Below are 16,120 nucleotides of genomic sequence, written 5' to 3' on the forward strand. Positions count from 1 at the left end.
TACAAAATTTTTAATTTGGTTTATTTTTAAATTTTCATTATTGAAGGGGAATTTTATAAGATTAGCATTTGTTAACTATTGTCAGGTAATAGGTTGCATATAATAAAAACTAACTCTTCAAAATACCCCATTAGGCATAAAAAATTAGTACTATTTTACAGAAGAAAGTAAGGCACAAAAAGATTAAGAAAATGCCCCAAGTTTATTAAGCAATTGTCAAGGGTGCAAGTTTAAAGTGCATGTATATTTCTGCAACCTAGCCTTGTTAATTTCTGCCACAACATACTGCTTCTTTTAAGGCAGTAAGTTTTTTTTTGCTACTAAAACTATCTCCATGATTACACAATATGTGGCATCATCTTACTATGCATGTTAATGTGTGAAAAGATGCATGCAAAGGCTTACTTAGTTGAGTTCCACATAATTAACAGTAGAACCATAAAAGGCCAAAGTTGGAAGAAAATTTTGAACATAGCTCAGTTTGTAGAAACTGAGATTCAAAAAGATAAACTTAGTTGCTGAAGATCACACATTTCTTTACAATCAGAGTGAGGAATTAAAACAATTTAACTTAACACCAATGTCAGAATTCTTTTCACTCCCTTCTTATTCTCACTCGCAATGTCCTATCATCCTAGGCACTTTATTGCATTCACTCAGTGACAACATGCATACATCAGTTAGAGATGATTAAATTTAGACAACACAGTCCATCACCTTTATTTCTACAACCTCTGATGCTCTGACATGGAGGATCAGTGTTTCAGTGTCTTTGGGTTCCAGTACATCATGTCACATCATGTCTGGTTTAATAAATCTTATGTCATTTAAATCCATTGGCAATACATAGACAAAGATTTTGTTCTTTAGAGACTTGTGAAACATGGTTTATATCTTTAAATGTATTTTATAGAACACTAAACATAAGGTATGTCCCTTTTTCTATTCTGAATTTCTAAAAATTTATAAGCATACTGACTTCTGCTTCTGGGAAGATGGACTAGACATAATTTTATTGATTCCTCTTACTAAGTACAACTTAAAAACTTGGAAATTATATATAAAACAAACCCAAGAAGACTGAAAGATAGAAAGGAGAAGGCAGCCCTGCTATGGATCTTGGGACTAAGGAAAGACATGTGGTGAGTCCCTTGGGTTTTATTTTTGCCTCATATGCCCCGGACTTGGAAATGAATAAGCTGGCAACCCAGATTTACCAAAATGCACAGAAAAGAATAACAACAAAAGTCTGCTCTCCGTAGCCAAAAGGCCAGGAAAGATTCTGCCTAGTAAGGCAGAAAACTTTTAGATTGTAACTGCTCTACTCTAGCACATAATACCACATAAAAAACTATGACCCATCCACACCCACACCAGCAGAGGACAACTGGGGAGCTTGGACTTCCACCCACACCTGGCAATAATGAAGTACCTCTCCCACCCACTGAGTGGTGTCAGAGGAAGTCCAGCGGAGAATCTGGGTTCTTCACTGTCATCCAGTTGTATCGAGGCCACCTCCACAGTGGTGACAGTGAAAACCAGGTGGGGAGCTGGAACATCCCTTCCAAAAGTAAAGAGGAGTCCCAATCCTGCCTCAGGTGTCAAAAGAGGCTAGGTGAGGGACCTTGGCTTCTCCCTCCGCTTGGCAGTAACAAGGCAAGAACCCTTACTTTCCTCTGCCAGAGTGATGTCTGAGAAAGCCAGTTAAGACAGAAGACTTAAATAAGATGCAGAATTTCATACAATAAAACACAATGCTCAGGTTCAACTGAAAATCACTCTTCAAAGTAAGAACCAGGAAGATCTCAAAACATCTCGTCTGGGTGGCACTGTATTCCTTTGTTCAGTTTATGTTTTTTATTTAATATGTAATAAACCTCTTCATGAAATAAATACATTTTGTGTCATCATTTCAATGGACTCATAGAATTCTATTGTCTTATTCTTAACATTTTTATTATATTTCTATTTAGTCACTTACTATTCTTAAACATTAGAAAGTTTCTAAGGTTATTTATTTATACATTACAAAGTTATTAAGTTCAGATTGTAATTTGAATAACCATTCACATCCAAGGACACATGAAATCCATGGAAGTCAACACTGGTTTTAATAATCTGAACACTGAATTGTGCCTCTTAAATTTGAGAAGTGTCAAAGGCAATAAAACACCTGAGTTTTCAGCAGCCCTTCAGGATTCAGTAGTCAATGGGCTCATTTGTAATGTATCTGATTGCAATGCCTGTTATACAGCAGGCAATGGATAGAGTCAGTCCCTTATATTCCATTGACTCATCTGTTGGAATTCAAGTTCACAGAATGCTTCTGCTAACAAACAGCCACTCTACTCCTTGGCTACAGTCCGTCTAGTTGTTGATAGGCCCAGCATCCCACATGTTTGGAGCATTAGAGATGCTCACTTGCTGTCAGCAGACCTTTCTTCATGGCTCATTTAAAACACTTTGCTGTCCTAGCAGTGCACAGTAGAGACAGTCACATTCCAGGTAAATTGAGGGATGACCTTACTTCATTTTGCTTAGAACATTATTAAGAACTCATTACCAACTTCGAAAATCACATCACCCAAGGCAGCACCACTCTCAGTATTTGAGTACCCAGCACAACACGCCCGGTATGAGTTTGCCTTCACTGATGCTGTGGATTCATGATGATTCTATGCATAAGTGAAAAGATCTTCATCACTTCCTCAAGTTTTCTCGCTTATTTTTGCACATTTACATATTGGAATATGTCCTATTTTATTATAAACTACTTTATATATTTCTTTAACATTATAATTAAGGTATTAGATTGAGTTTTGAAAAGTTGTCTATCAATATACAGACAAAATATAAAATTGCATTTTAGAACAGGGATGGGAATATTATAGAACTTTTTTTTAATTAAGAAAATGGACGTTGGTTCTAGTAGAGAGTTGGGAACTAAAACTGGCATTAGATATTAGACACAAGAATATTAGAAATTCATGTAGACTTTTGGGGCCTCAGTCTCCTAATTTGTGAAATAATACTGGATTGTTAAAATTAATGGTGGAAAATTTTCCAGTTCTCTGAAATTTCTGAGTGACTGCTTATGCTGACATTGATTTTTCAATCAAAAATTTTAAATGTTAAATTAAAATGTTTTACATCTTTTTAAAATTGAAACCACAATTCCTTTTGTTCGGTGATAGGATTTGGTTTTGACTTGGCTAAGTAATTCAAATGGGACATGTTATCAGAAAATTCACTTTTCTGGGGATCAAAACCTATTCTACAAGTTTCAGAGTTCAGGCCCCTATAGGTTTCATAGCATTAATAAAACTATATTATCAAAAAATGTACATAGTATAGGCATTTATAGATTAGGTAGACAACATAGAGAGGTAGGTAGATAGATACATTTACTTCTTGATTCATTTCTGGAATGAAATATTTTATAAGTAGAGAGGAAATACTTGGTGCTATAAAAAAAGGACATAAAAGATTCTTATGATTGATCTTACTTAATCAAAAGACAAGTTTAAAAAAAAAACTAAATTCCTTTTCCTATTGTTACTCAAAAGAGTTCATGTCATCAGAATGTATTTATTTAGAAGATAAATTATCCTGAATCCTTCTCATTCTAAAGATGGTCTTAGGACTTAGTATTTTTGCATGGGGACAGACTGTGAAAAAAAAAAACTCTAGACAAAGTTTCTTAAAAAATGTCAAAAGTAAGAAACATCAGCAATTGCAATTTCTAGGAACATAAACAACGTCTCTTCTGGAAGGGTTTGTGTCACCCAGGTAGCAGATGCCTTCCAAGAAATGATTAACACTTAACAGGGTAACACCAGGGAGAAAGGCTATAATCACGCTGTTTTAGCCCCTGTCAACATTAGTTATTGTTTTAGCCACTGGAACAAAAGATACAGAGCAGAAATAAAAATAAAACAGAATGAAATTGTCAACTTTTTTTTCCCCCTAATAACTAGATCACCAAAGAGCATTCAATTATGCTAAACAGAGAATGCTTCCCTCAATAAAATTTATAGGTAAGACTATCACACAAGTTAATGTGTATTTAAATTTTTTTAAAAATCAGCCAATTATTATATTTTTTATCAATATAGGTCAGATTTAAACTGTGTATACTTGTATTTTATTATGACTTCTCTCTATGATAAAATAGAAAAATAAAATCTGAATTTGATAAAAGAAATTAACCCTATGAATGAATTTGTTTAGCTAAATATATCAGATAAGTTAAAAAAAAAAAAAAGGTAAAACGTAGTTTTAAAAACACATATCTTTCTGATTTCTTGATGTTTTGAAAGGATCTCTTCCCCTAATCTACTGATTAGTAATGGGTTCTATAATATTCCTATAATAAACTAAGTGACTTGTAAATAGTATATCAGTATTTTTCAAATCCCTACAACCACTTAAGCCCATGGCACACCATGTTTAAAAAAAATAATTTCCTGATAAGAACAAAGCTACATACTGCGTTCTATTCTAAAGATTTATAACATACATGAGCATATTAAATGCTTTGAGATATAATACAGGAATTAAGCCTATCAGACTTTGTTTAAATCACAGTTTAAAAAATGTACTTGACCACAGTTTAACTCCTATGGATGTTCAACAGAAGACAGGCTCTTCAAACATACTCTGCAATGGCATTGCACTGAGTTTGTGAACTCAAAATGCCTAGATCTATAAGAATCTCTCCAAACTATCAATTAACTTAATATATAGATTGCTTACTTTTCATTAAAGATGCACTCTTAATATTTCAAATAGTAATGTCTAGCTTCTTTCTAATCTGTCAACTCCCCTGGGAATATTTGATCTCCCTCTCTCTCTCTCTCTGTTTCTGTAGTTGCTTTTTACTATTATCTGTTTCATCCGGAGCTAGAAAATACACAGCTATGCAAAGGAAATGCTCCTCTTTGAAATTATTATTTCTCAAACCACTCCTTTATATTGCATTGTCTCAGCACTTTTTGACTTTATAAATTGAATAATATTTTATATATCTTCTTATATTTCATGGCATTTTAAGTTTTTCATAGAAAATTTAAACCTTTTATATTTTCTACTTCTTAAGTATCATTCTTTTTAACTTCACACATTACCCTATCACACATTTCTGCAGGACCTTATAAAGTGCAATTCAAAATATAAAAATGAAATTGATTACGTTCATCAGCTGACCTATTTTTAAAAATACGTATATATAGAATGGATACATATTAATTACATTAGTATGGCTGCCAAGGGGAACAATATAGGAGTGAGGAAGAGACATAACAGGAAACACAATGCACTTACACAACAAGGCCTGGTACAGAGACATTGGCTAAAAATTAAAAAGAACTGGTTACAAGCAAATTTTTTCAGATAAAGAGCTCTTAGCTTCTGTGAGGACTTAAAAAGAAATCTGCTCCAAAAAGCATCCTCTGATTTCCAAGACTTCAATGCAACAGGCACAAATTAAATTACTGATTAATGTCATTCACTCTTTGTATATATGTTAATTCAAACATAAAACTGGAGAGTGAATGGATAGGGTATTAAAAAATTTGGCCCACTTTTTCAAGAGTTATCAGATAATACAAGAGTTTCTAGAGTTTCTGAGACATCTATAATATTATGCCATATCCTCAGAATACTTTTTTTCAGAAAAAAATAGTGGTATTTCTTTCTTCCTTGGGAAACATCTTTCTTTAAAATCTTGAAACATAAGCCAGATTGCATGTTTAACCTTTTCTAAAGATAATAGGAGATGACCTAGCTCCTTAGTTATACTGTCAGTCTCAAATGCTATGGTTATCTTAGTAATAGATTATATACACAGCTAATTGGTCACTAAGAAAGGCAATTGAAAGTATAATAAGTAGTCAGAAATTCAGATCAATTAAAAATGGAATTCAGAAACAAATAACAAGTTCTATTTGTAAAATCATGACTGAAATATAAGAAACAGTGGATATCGCAAAGGGTATATAAGTTAGTGATAAATTCAAGGTACTTACTCACGATGAACACTGGCAACAAAATCTGAACAACCAGCAAAACAGTGAGATAATTTTGAACCCATAGATATACTTTCATCCAATGAACATAATCAAGTCACAGAATATAAGACTGAAGGCAATGGAAATTGAGTACTACATGCTACTGAGGGATGGGTTATATTTCTATCCATAAAAAAATATTTCAGTGTTTTCTTCGCATTTCAAATTAAAATGGTGAGGTCTATTTATACCAGAGGACCATCTAAGAGCAATATTCTTGGATAATACCATTATTAAAGGAAATAAAAACATAAATAAGCACTCCTTTTTTAAAAAAAAAAATAAGGGCTAGCTCTACTCCTAAATCCATGTGACACTTATAGGAAAGTCAGATCCAAATTATTTAATTTCATGAGAGATTCGCATCATATCTTTTGCCTGCAAAAGCATAGCATTTAGTAAATTAACTCAATCAAAGTAGGTAATGTCTACCCTGGAAAAGATAATTTTCACCAAATATTTGAAGCACTGTCTTAGAGAGACAGAAGAAAAGCTGATTTGTTCCAGTTTATTTCAGAAGACTGAATTGAGACCTAAAGACAGAACAGAATAAAGAAACAGATTGTCTTTAAAAAAAAGATTAAAATGCTTAAAAATAGAATAAGTTGGCTCATCAAGTACCTCCAGTTAAATTTTAAAAAATGAATATATTCAAGCTCTAATTAAAGAATCATCTGTCAGAAATGTTGGAAGAAAAATTGTTCTTTATTAGGTATAAAAAACAATAGTAGCTATTTTCAACAAAAAATAATGTTCTCTAATTCTGTGAAAATAGTAGAAGTCATTGTGAATTTAAAGAAACAGGAAAGATGCTTTTTGTCCTCAAATCTCTTTGACATAAAAGACATGTTCAAAGGCGGTAAATAATATCAAAAATGTTATTGACATTGCAATTGTAATTCCTAATACTTTGAGGTCAGATGTTATATTCAAAACAGAATTACTATTATTAACTTTACCCCCTAATCTTTCCTTATTCTGAAAAGGTATAAATTCATACATTCTTTTATAAATGGGAACTCAACAGTCTTTGTTACAAAGCCTTGAAAAGAAAAAAGCAATCCACCCCCAAGTCAGCATTCACAGAGATTAGGCTACTTGCCCTTCCTGCATGAAAGGAAAACATTTTCCAGTTCATCTTCAAGTATGGAGTCTTGTTACAAAGTCCTGAAAAATCACTATCTTGCAAGATAACCACTTGGTCTCTAAAGAAGGTTTATGAAGAAGAAGTGTTATCTGGGGCATTTATGACTTAGTTTAGGGAGGGAGTGAAGAAAGGATCTTTCGCAAACAATCTATTAAGGCTTTTTGCATTCACCTCAAGTTTTGATATTCTGTATTATAATCTTTTTTATAAAATTAAGGTAGATATACTAGTGGAAAATTCTGAATCATCGTAATTCCTCAGAAGTATTAAAATAGAAAAATAAGACATAAATAAAAATAGCTGTAGGTCAAGATTTGATTTTATTTATAGTCAAAGAAGAACACATTTTCCCTATCCCACGTCTTCAGGTAAAACGGGGAATTTGCAAGGTATTCAGTGTGCTGTGCCAGATAAAAACAGGGACTTTATAGAATTTGGTAAAGTTCATGCAATCGGTAAGTGTCAAGAGTAAGGATAAAATTCACTATTTCATTAATTGTGTAATTTTAAAGGGTAAAATAAAACTCCAGCTCCTCATTCTAGTATGTATTTTGTAAACGTATATTTAAAAGTTAGGTCACAAAATATAATAAATATTAATTTATAATCTGAATAATATGTAAACATTTACTTTTTCCCTTTTCTAATTGCACAATTTCACATGCACCTAAACAATGGGACAGATTATGAAAGTGAAAGAAATACTGAAAGCAGAAATCCTTATGTTAACATGGGCCATGGAAGAGGTGGTAGGATATGTCTAAAACTTCAGAATATCTAATAAACGTTTTTAGACAAAGGGCTGTTCTTTTGTCCAAATGTCCTTGCAAAGATGGTGGGGCAAAATACTGATCTTCCTCTTTAAAAACAGCTTTGATGACTCCCCATCCAAATGATTAGCCTGTCTTAGCATTATAGAGAGGAATATGTTTGAAGCACTTTTAAGAAGAATGTGCAGAAACTCTATGTGTTTACTAGAGTACAGGTTTAAAGGGGACAATGTGTCACTTAGAACCTGGTGCAGTTTTCTTCTCTGTCAGTTTCCCGAAGATTCTTACAATGGGTAGCAAAGTTATATAATGCCTACTGACAAGCTATGGATCCTACTATGTAAAGGAGCAAATGTACTTGGTTTCTTAAGTCAATCAGCAGAACTTCAGATTTTACTAGGCATATTCTCATATTCAGTAATAAATTAAAATATTCACTTGCTCAAGGGATATTTATTGCAACATATTCAAGAAATACGATGAGTAAGGAGAAAGCAAATTTATTTCTGGTTGCAAGGCATGCAGAAGTGGCCATACTTGTACACTTGGTTGGGTGTATTTTTCATAATTAAAATCCTTCCAAGTATATAGCATGGTGGTTGAAATCACCGGCTCTCAAGTGAGACCACAAGAGAGAAACTCAGTCCTGTTTCTGCCATGTGTGTGACTTAGATCCTCCCAGGCAACGTCTGAACTTCTCTGTGCCTCATTTTCTTCATTGGTAAAATGGAGAAAATCATAATAATGACTACTACGTAGGAATACCATGAAAATAAAATGATACATAAAGTGCTTAGCACAGTATTGAGAGGTCCATTAGCATTCAATATTTTTTAGCTAGTATGATGACGAGTACGTAGATACAACTCAGAAATTTTAAAAAATGAAAAGGACAGTGTACAAAGTCTTTAAACAAGTCAATAAATAGACCCTAGATTAAATTTTACAAAAATGTTAAAGAATTTTATAGCCCTATTGCTCATTTTAGTAACACTAATATTACCCATCTCTTAAATCAATTAGAAGTCATATAAAGGTGAGGGAGTCTAGATGTACGTAAAAATGCAATAAACTTTGAAATATTTTCCCAACTTTCAGGCCCAAACAGGTATTTCGATGGTAAAGCTGATTTATTGGAGAAATAGAAGAAAAGGATTAAGTAGCTCTAACTTTGAGACAAAATGGATCCATGTCCTATGAGGGAATAAACCCATCTCCTTTAAGGTAATGTTCTCTTCTCAACATTTGCATCTCTACTAAGATAGTACTTTTTTTTTCCCCAGCTTTACTGAAATATAATTGACATATAACATTGTGTAAGTTTAAAGTACAGAATATAATGATTTGATATATGTATATATGGCAAAATGACTACCATAATAAAGTCAGTTACTATATTCATCACCTCACATAGTTATAATTTTTTTTTGGTGGTAAGAACTTTCAAAATATATTATCATAGCAACATCAAATGTACAATATAGTACTGTTAAAGACAGCCAGACAGAAATTGTCCTAGCTTGGACAGGGATGGGAATGGAAAGTGGGATTCATAACTGTGTATATGTGTATATTTTAGCTTCAAAACAAATTCTTTAAATTAGAGATATCTGATTACTGGACTGCCTAGAGTAGCTATAATTGCCAAACGTAAGAATAGATTGAGGAGAGAAAAAGAAAAGCAGGTATAAAAAAATAAGTTGAAGTGGATAAAAGGTTGCTATGAGGATCTATAGAAGCATTGTCTGTATCAGGCCATAACAGAACAAAATACCACATCAAGGATAACGATTTACCTATCTTTTCAAAAGCATTACTCACTCAGTTAGGATTTCTTTACCATATTCTGAGACATATACTTTCATACTGTATCCTCATAATAACCCTGAAGGTTAGGTAGAAAATTTGTATATTGGAAAACTAAAATTTATAATAAGACTAAGTAATTTTCCTAGGGTCACATGGCCTTTAATTGGAAAAGATAGACCAAGAATTTAGGCATAGAATTCTTTGATCAGAGTTATTGCCTTTAGCACAAACCGAACTCAGAATCAGATCTTGGCTGATTATTTTAATGTTCCTTAAGCACTCAACTGTCCTATATCACTGCTACTTGAAGTATACACTCCACAATGAGACAAGGTGCCTGTACTAGAATGTAGTCTGTGCACTTCTTCCTTCTTCAAGAAACTCACACACACCCTCATCTATTCACACATATACATATATATAATGTATATGCAATATGCACCTATATGTATATATAAATTTAGTTAGTTGCCCGAGGATAAACATCTATATATATCTACATAATACAATGTATAGATATATTTAATATAATATATATGCATATAGGTATAGAGATATATACATCTATATTACATATAATACTTAGATATATATGTACAGGTATATATTCAATTGAATTAAACAGTGCACTTAAAGGTATAGATTAGGTGTTAGCAAATATGGCCTGCTGTGTACTTGCCTGTTCTGTAAATAAAGTTTGATTGAAATACCACCACAGCTATTGATTTACATATTCCCTAAGTTGCTTCAGCACAATGAGGCACTGTAGTTGTGAGAGAGAGAACATAGCCCATGAAGCTTCAAATATTTACTGTCTGGCCTTCCAAGAAGCTCAGTGGAAGAGTGAAGCACCTTGGGACCACTGTGTCATCCAGACATGCACTGTGCAGGGGTGCTGGGGTACAGACTCCTCCAGCGACACAACCACCCAGGTCACACCCTCCTGAACCCTGAGTTTTCCCAGTTGCCACGGGCTGTTGTCTTCATGAGATAAGGTGAGGGCACTGACCTGACCATTCTATAGGTCCTAAGTGTCTCCTGTAAGTGCTCTCCAGGGCAGCCTAAAGACTCTCCCTTTAACATTTCATTTAGAACTCAGAGAAAAGAGACAGAGAGTGGGCCTGACTATAAAAGGAAACCCATTCTTCTCTCTTCAAAGCTTCTGAGGTTGCTTTGAGGACCGAAACACAGACCGAGGATCATTTCATTATTTTCTGATGTTCTTTAATCCTAGGGTAACTAAGTAATTTCATTTCACATTTTAAAAAAATTATAAATAACAATGAGGTTTATGCAAATCATTCTAACAATACCAATTCAATTAATTACTAGGAGAAAAATCAGCTGTTGTTTCTCCAGAATAAAGTTTCTAAGAGTTGGGCTATCTCTGTGGTAGCAAAGGCACTTTAAGAATGTTTTCAAAATATTATCCACAATTTTGTTTTTCACTGAATAGATTATTCAATTGGATTGGTTCAAACAATTAGTTATTTTGAAATCCCTTAATATGTATATTTTAGGCAAGTATAAAGCATATATTTTTCAAGTGTATCACTTTTTAAATCTGTAATGAAGAAATTCTCAGTTAACTTACATGTCTCTGGGATCCATCATATTCACACCTTTCAATTTTTCCTAGGCTGCCATCTGAGAAATACAGCTTCTCTGCACGGTGGTCAATGGTGAGTCCGTTTGGAGTGAGTATGTCTGTACTGACCACCACTTGAGCATTTTTCCCAGTCAGAGTAGATCTCATGATACTTGGATGCTGTTCATTCCAGTTGGTCCAAAACATTAAACTAATCAAAATGAAAATTGTAATAATAAATTAAAATTTTCATTAAGGATAACATTAGTAGAAACATAGCAATGGCAAGCTACTTAAAAAGAAGCAAATTTATTTGTCTCATATTCTGTGACACTTGAGGAAGTCTAGGGAATAAGGGGAGATATGTATATTATATTTGCATATATGTTCTTCCCAGTTTAAGTGAAACCTGGAACCCACTTCTGAAAAACATTTATCCTGTGCGTTCCCTCAAATATTAATTAAATTGAGTCCGTTTGATGCATAAGGAAGATTTACACTTTAATCAGAGACAAAACAGTTATCTTAAATTTTCTGTGAACTGCAATCATACTCTAACTTACTATTATCATATTTCAGCAGATCCTGTGTGATCATTTTGCATATCCTTCTTAACCTAACTATGTTTCTCTCCTTTAGTTGGTGAAAATAAAAATCTCTCTCTCCTTCTAGGTTTGCTTTTTAAATTCTGCATTCTCCTTTGTATGTTTTAGAGAAATACAATTACTAAACTCTTACATTTCTTTTTTCCCTCCTCAGGTTTGTCAGTTTGTCAGTGTGATTTTTTTTTTTTTTATAAATTACAGTGTCATTTCTAGAATTCCAGGGGTTACTCTCAAATCCTTAAACATAATATCTGTTATTTACAGATTTTATAGAAAGTTTTAAATCAGTGTTTGTCAGACTGTTCTTCGAGGAAGGCCTAGGATTCTGTGGAAGCCCTTAAAGGTCACGGCAGAGAGGAAGGGCTGCAGAGTTCCAGTCTCCAAGCCCTACTTCTGCGGAGACCTCCCTTCTTCTCCTCTTTCATCTTTAGGACCATCCCTAAGATCAGCTTTTGGTGCTTAGGATGAAAGAAAGGAAGGGAGGAAGGCAGACAGGAAGGAAAAGAAGCAAGGAAGAAGGAAGGAAAAAAGGGAGAAAGGGAAGAAAGAAAGGAGGAAGGGAAGGAGGATGGTTGACAGGCAGACTGCTTTACATTTTGAAAAACTGTCTTCAATAAATACCTACAAAGAAAAACTATTTGGAATAATATTTCATATTTACAGCAAGATTGCATATATTATTTCCATGTAAAGGCATGTAAGGACAATGTAGGATTATAGCCAAAATAGTTATTTAGTATGTGCTTTTTGAGTATCATGCCAAAACTTATTACTGGATAATTCTCAAGTTTACAATGAAAACCTTTCTACTTGCTAATTAAAAAAAAAATAACCCCCATCAATTATGGAAAGCTAGTTATCTGGGCTCTTTGATAAAATACTTCATAGCATTTGCACCCTTTCTATGGAACATAAAAGTATTCAAAGTGAGCAAATGTCTAAATATTTTGTCCTATGACAGTAAATTTGCAAAAAAAAAAAAAAGGCATTCCATTTTCTTAAATCATGCAGTAGTTTTAACCATATCCTAGATTTTTAAGATGAAAATTTTAATTTAAAAAGCTATGATATGAGATATTAAACACAAAATTTATTTGTAATACTTTTAAAGTGTTGGCTTTAGAATTACAGAATTTTTGAGGTATTAGTATTCCTTTAATTTCACCTTTTTTTCACGGATGAGAAAACAGAAGCCAGAGAGCTTGAGTGTTAGTTATAATTACTGAGTCAAGTTTTGAAGTCAAGTAGTCTAACTTTCCTCTAGAATTTAAGATTTTATTTTTAAATTTCTGCTAATCAACTAACACAAGAGTGATCTGAAGATGTTATTAACAATTTCAATGATAAAAATATTTTTATACTTTAAACTTCAATTGTATATAATTTTCCAATTAGAATATTTTGGTGTGTTTAATTTTAATTTACAGCTCATCATATGCAAGATGAAAGTTATAATGTTAGCCTATGTAACAAATAATTATAGGATGAAGCACTTATTAAACATAATTATACATAATATCATCAGTGATCTCCCTTATGTTTATTTTAAAACTATCCTATAAATTTCTTTGATCAACCATAGGGCATTTATTATTGTCCTAAGATTCTTCTGGTGGACCATCAGGTTGGATGTAAGCTGACTCAACAACCAGCTGTACCGTGATAAGGCAGTGCTGTGAGCAGAACTAGCCCTGCCCAGGCACCTCAAGGCTTGTGTCCATCTGAGCTACGTAACTAAGCTGTGCGAGGAGTCAACCTTCCCTCCACCTGCATCTCTCAACCTTTAGAGCCTTCATTTATAAGATCAAGATGCCTCATTAAGTACAGTAAGTTAGTTTCTAGCTGTACCAGAGCACCCAGGTGTAGTCATCCTCACACTGAGTAATTCATGTAGTCCCTTCTCAAGTGTCAGGGTCAGTGTTGATCAGTCATTTTTTTTATTCTTCCATTTTTCTTCACCACACCTAAAAAGGGTTCTTCTTCCCCTGCTCAGAAAAGCCAGATTGGTCTGATTTCTGTGTACTTGTTTCACTTAAGAATAAAAGAATTTTCTAGCACTTAATAAATATTCCCACCATATTGTATAAGAGTGAAACTCCACAGATACATTTTTTCAACTTAACCTGAGCTTTATTCTTCAGTTTTCATATAATTGCTTTTTTTATAGCATCCCCCAAAGCATGACTTTCTAATTTGTTTTATTTTTTTATTCATTTTGCATACAGCCTGAGCATTTTTTTCTTGTCATGAACTCTTCCTAAGTATTATTATAAATGCCTGCACAATATATCATTGAACTCATGTGGACTATATAGACAATTGTCAAGTACCTAATGTCAAAAATACAGCTGCACACCAAGATCTGCTGCTGTGGTTTGTTTCCTCTTTATTTCAATTGGAGAGATCCCCAGTTGCTAAAAATTACTTAATTGAATTATAAAAACACCTTTCTGATTTCAATACATGTTAATAGTTTCCTTTTTTTTCAAATTTATTATTTCAATCAGCTATGCATTAACGTCTCCTTCATATACCTATTCCAACACAGTATTGTCTCTATTTTCTCTTTCATCCTTTAAATTTGCTTTTACTGGATCTCTCATGGGGGTGATGCCTGGCATTTAAACAGTCCAAATTGCAATTATTTACATTTACAATGCTCTTATAAAAAAGTTTTACAAACTGTGAGAAGAGAACGTCGAAAGAAATCTTTATTTTTAAAGTTATTTCTTTTTAAAATTAACAGAACTTTGGTAGTCTTTGATATAATTATACTGAGGAAATAAAAATGCTCTGTTTCTTACTTTTGGCATTCATCCAGGGCTAGCACATGCGGATGGTCATCCTCTGACATGGCAATGACTGCTTCCCTGTCAAATGCTCCGGGCCGAGTCTGGTCTACTGTGTGTCTGGTGATGGATGAGGTAGTGGAGCTGGTCCAGTACAGTGTATCCCAGGCTCTGTGATAGGCAAGTCCTTCAACAGAACCGACATCTGACAGGAGAAATAAAGGAATAAATTTATACTTTTATCTACAAAAGATTTGGATTCTGAACAAAAAGGCATTTAAAATTTATATGTATATCTATATGTTATCTTATAAACCATTTCTTCACAAATTCTCCAAAACAAAAACGCAATAATTACGATGCCTACAATTGACAGCTTATTACACACAGTAAAACTGAGCTGTGAACTGCTCATGGAGAAGTTTATATAAAAACATGGCTTTAAGAATGAATATTCTCATCCATAAAAACCTCAGTTAAGTAATTGCCTTTTATTTAGGAAAATGATAGCTCTCTTTTCTTTTCATATTTTAATAATTAATTTCCAAAAAATGCCCAGTGTTCAATAATTTAGAGATGCTTTTGAAAAATCATATGTCAGAGACACCATTTAAGTACAGTCATAATGAGTTTTCTCTTGATACTATATCTAGAGACATCAAGGAAAACTAAACACATCAAAAACTACAACAATAGTATCAAAAAGCCAAAATCCAGCTCTACACTTACAACTATCAAACAAGGGTAGAGAATGATTCAGTAAGTTAATACAGGAAGTTTTTAAATTCTATTCAACTAATGTGATATAAAAACAAAAGAAAATAAAACGAATTGCCAGCTAAAGTATGCTTTAATGTTGATAGAAAAGATAAATGGTAGTACACAGACTCTAATACATAAAGGGACAAGATGCAAAACAAGAGTAATTATTCCTTAAAATTGTGCTCCCAATCACTAGGACTCCATAGGACAGCTGTTTTATTTTTCATGGAGGTGCTTTGAGTACATTCTTAAGTATAACCAAATTATTATAGTTTTTCCTTCATATTATCTGTTTTTCTCAGAGTCAGTACTCTCAGCATGTTTAATTTGAGAAAGAAAATATATAATTTTTGTATTCATACTAAGAAATTAACAGGCAGAGCCTTTCTCTTGTTTTTCCCTCAAGGAATCTCAAAAGGATTATTCAGCCTTCTGAAAACAAGTAGATGAAAAAGACTGTTTTCAGGTTTCAGATGGGTAAATGTTTGCTTTGGTAGTAAATAGGATTTAGTGGGAGCACAAAACAATATTAAAACCTTTTGAACTAGATTTCTTTAATGTGGTTAAAATTTTGTCACTTGA

At 33.1% G+C, this 16,120-nt stretch overlaps 1 protein-coding gene across 2 annotated transcripts in view; it reads right to left on the minus strand.

Moving 5' to 3' along the window:
* The window catches only part of LRP1B (LDL receptor related protein 1B), a 1,593,459-nt gene that overhangs the window by 280,867 nt on the left and 1,296,472 nt on the right, over positions 1-16,120 (minus strand). For both annotated transcript variants that reach the window (XM_032479383.1, XM_032479382.1), the window contains exons 42-43: positions 14,792-14,981; positions 11,389-11,593 (exon numbers count right to left, since the gene is read on the minus strand). In XM_032479383.1, coding sequence (XP_032335274.1) covers positions 11,389-11,593; positions 14,792-14,981 — 395 coding nt within the window. The remainder of the gene's footprint in view (positions 1-11,388; positions 11,594-14,791; positions 14,982-16,120) is intronic.

The sequence above is a fragment of the Camelus ferus genome, chromosome 5 (assembly GCF_009834535.1).
Source record: "Camelus ferus isolate YT-003-E chromosome 5, BCGSAC_Cfer_1.0, whole genome shotgun sequence".
In the NCBI taxonomy this organism is placed as follows: Eukaryota; Metazoa; Chordata; class Mammalia; order Artiodactyla; family Camelidae; genus Camelus; species Camelus ferus.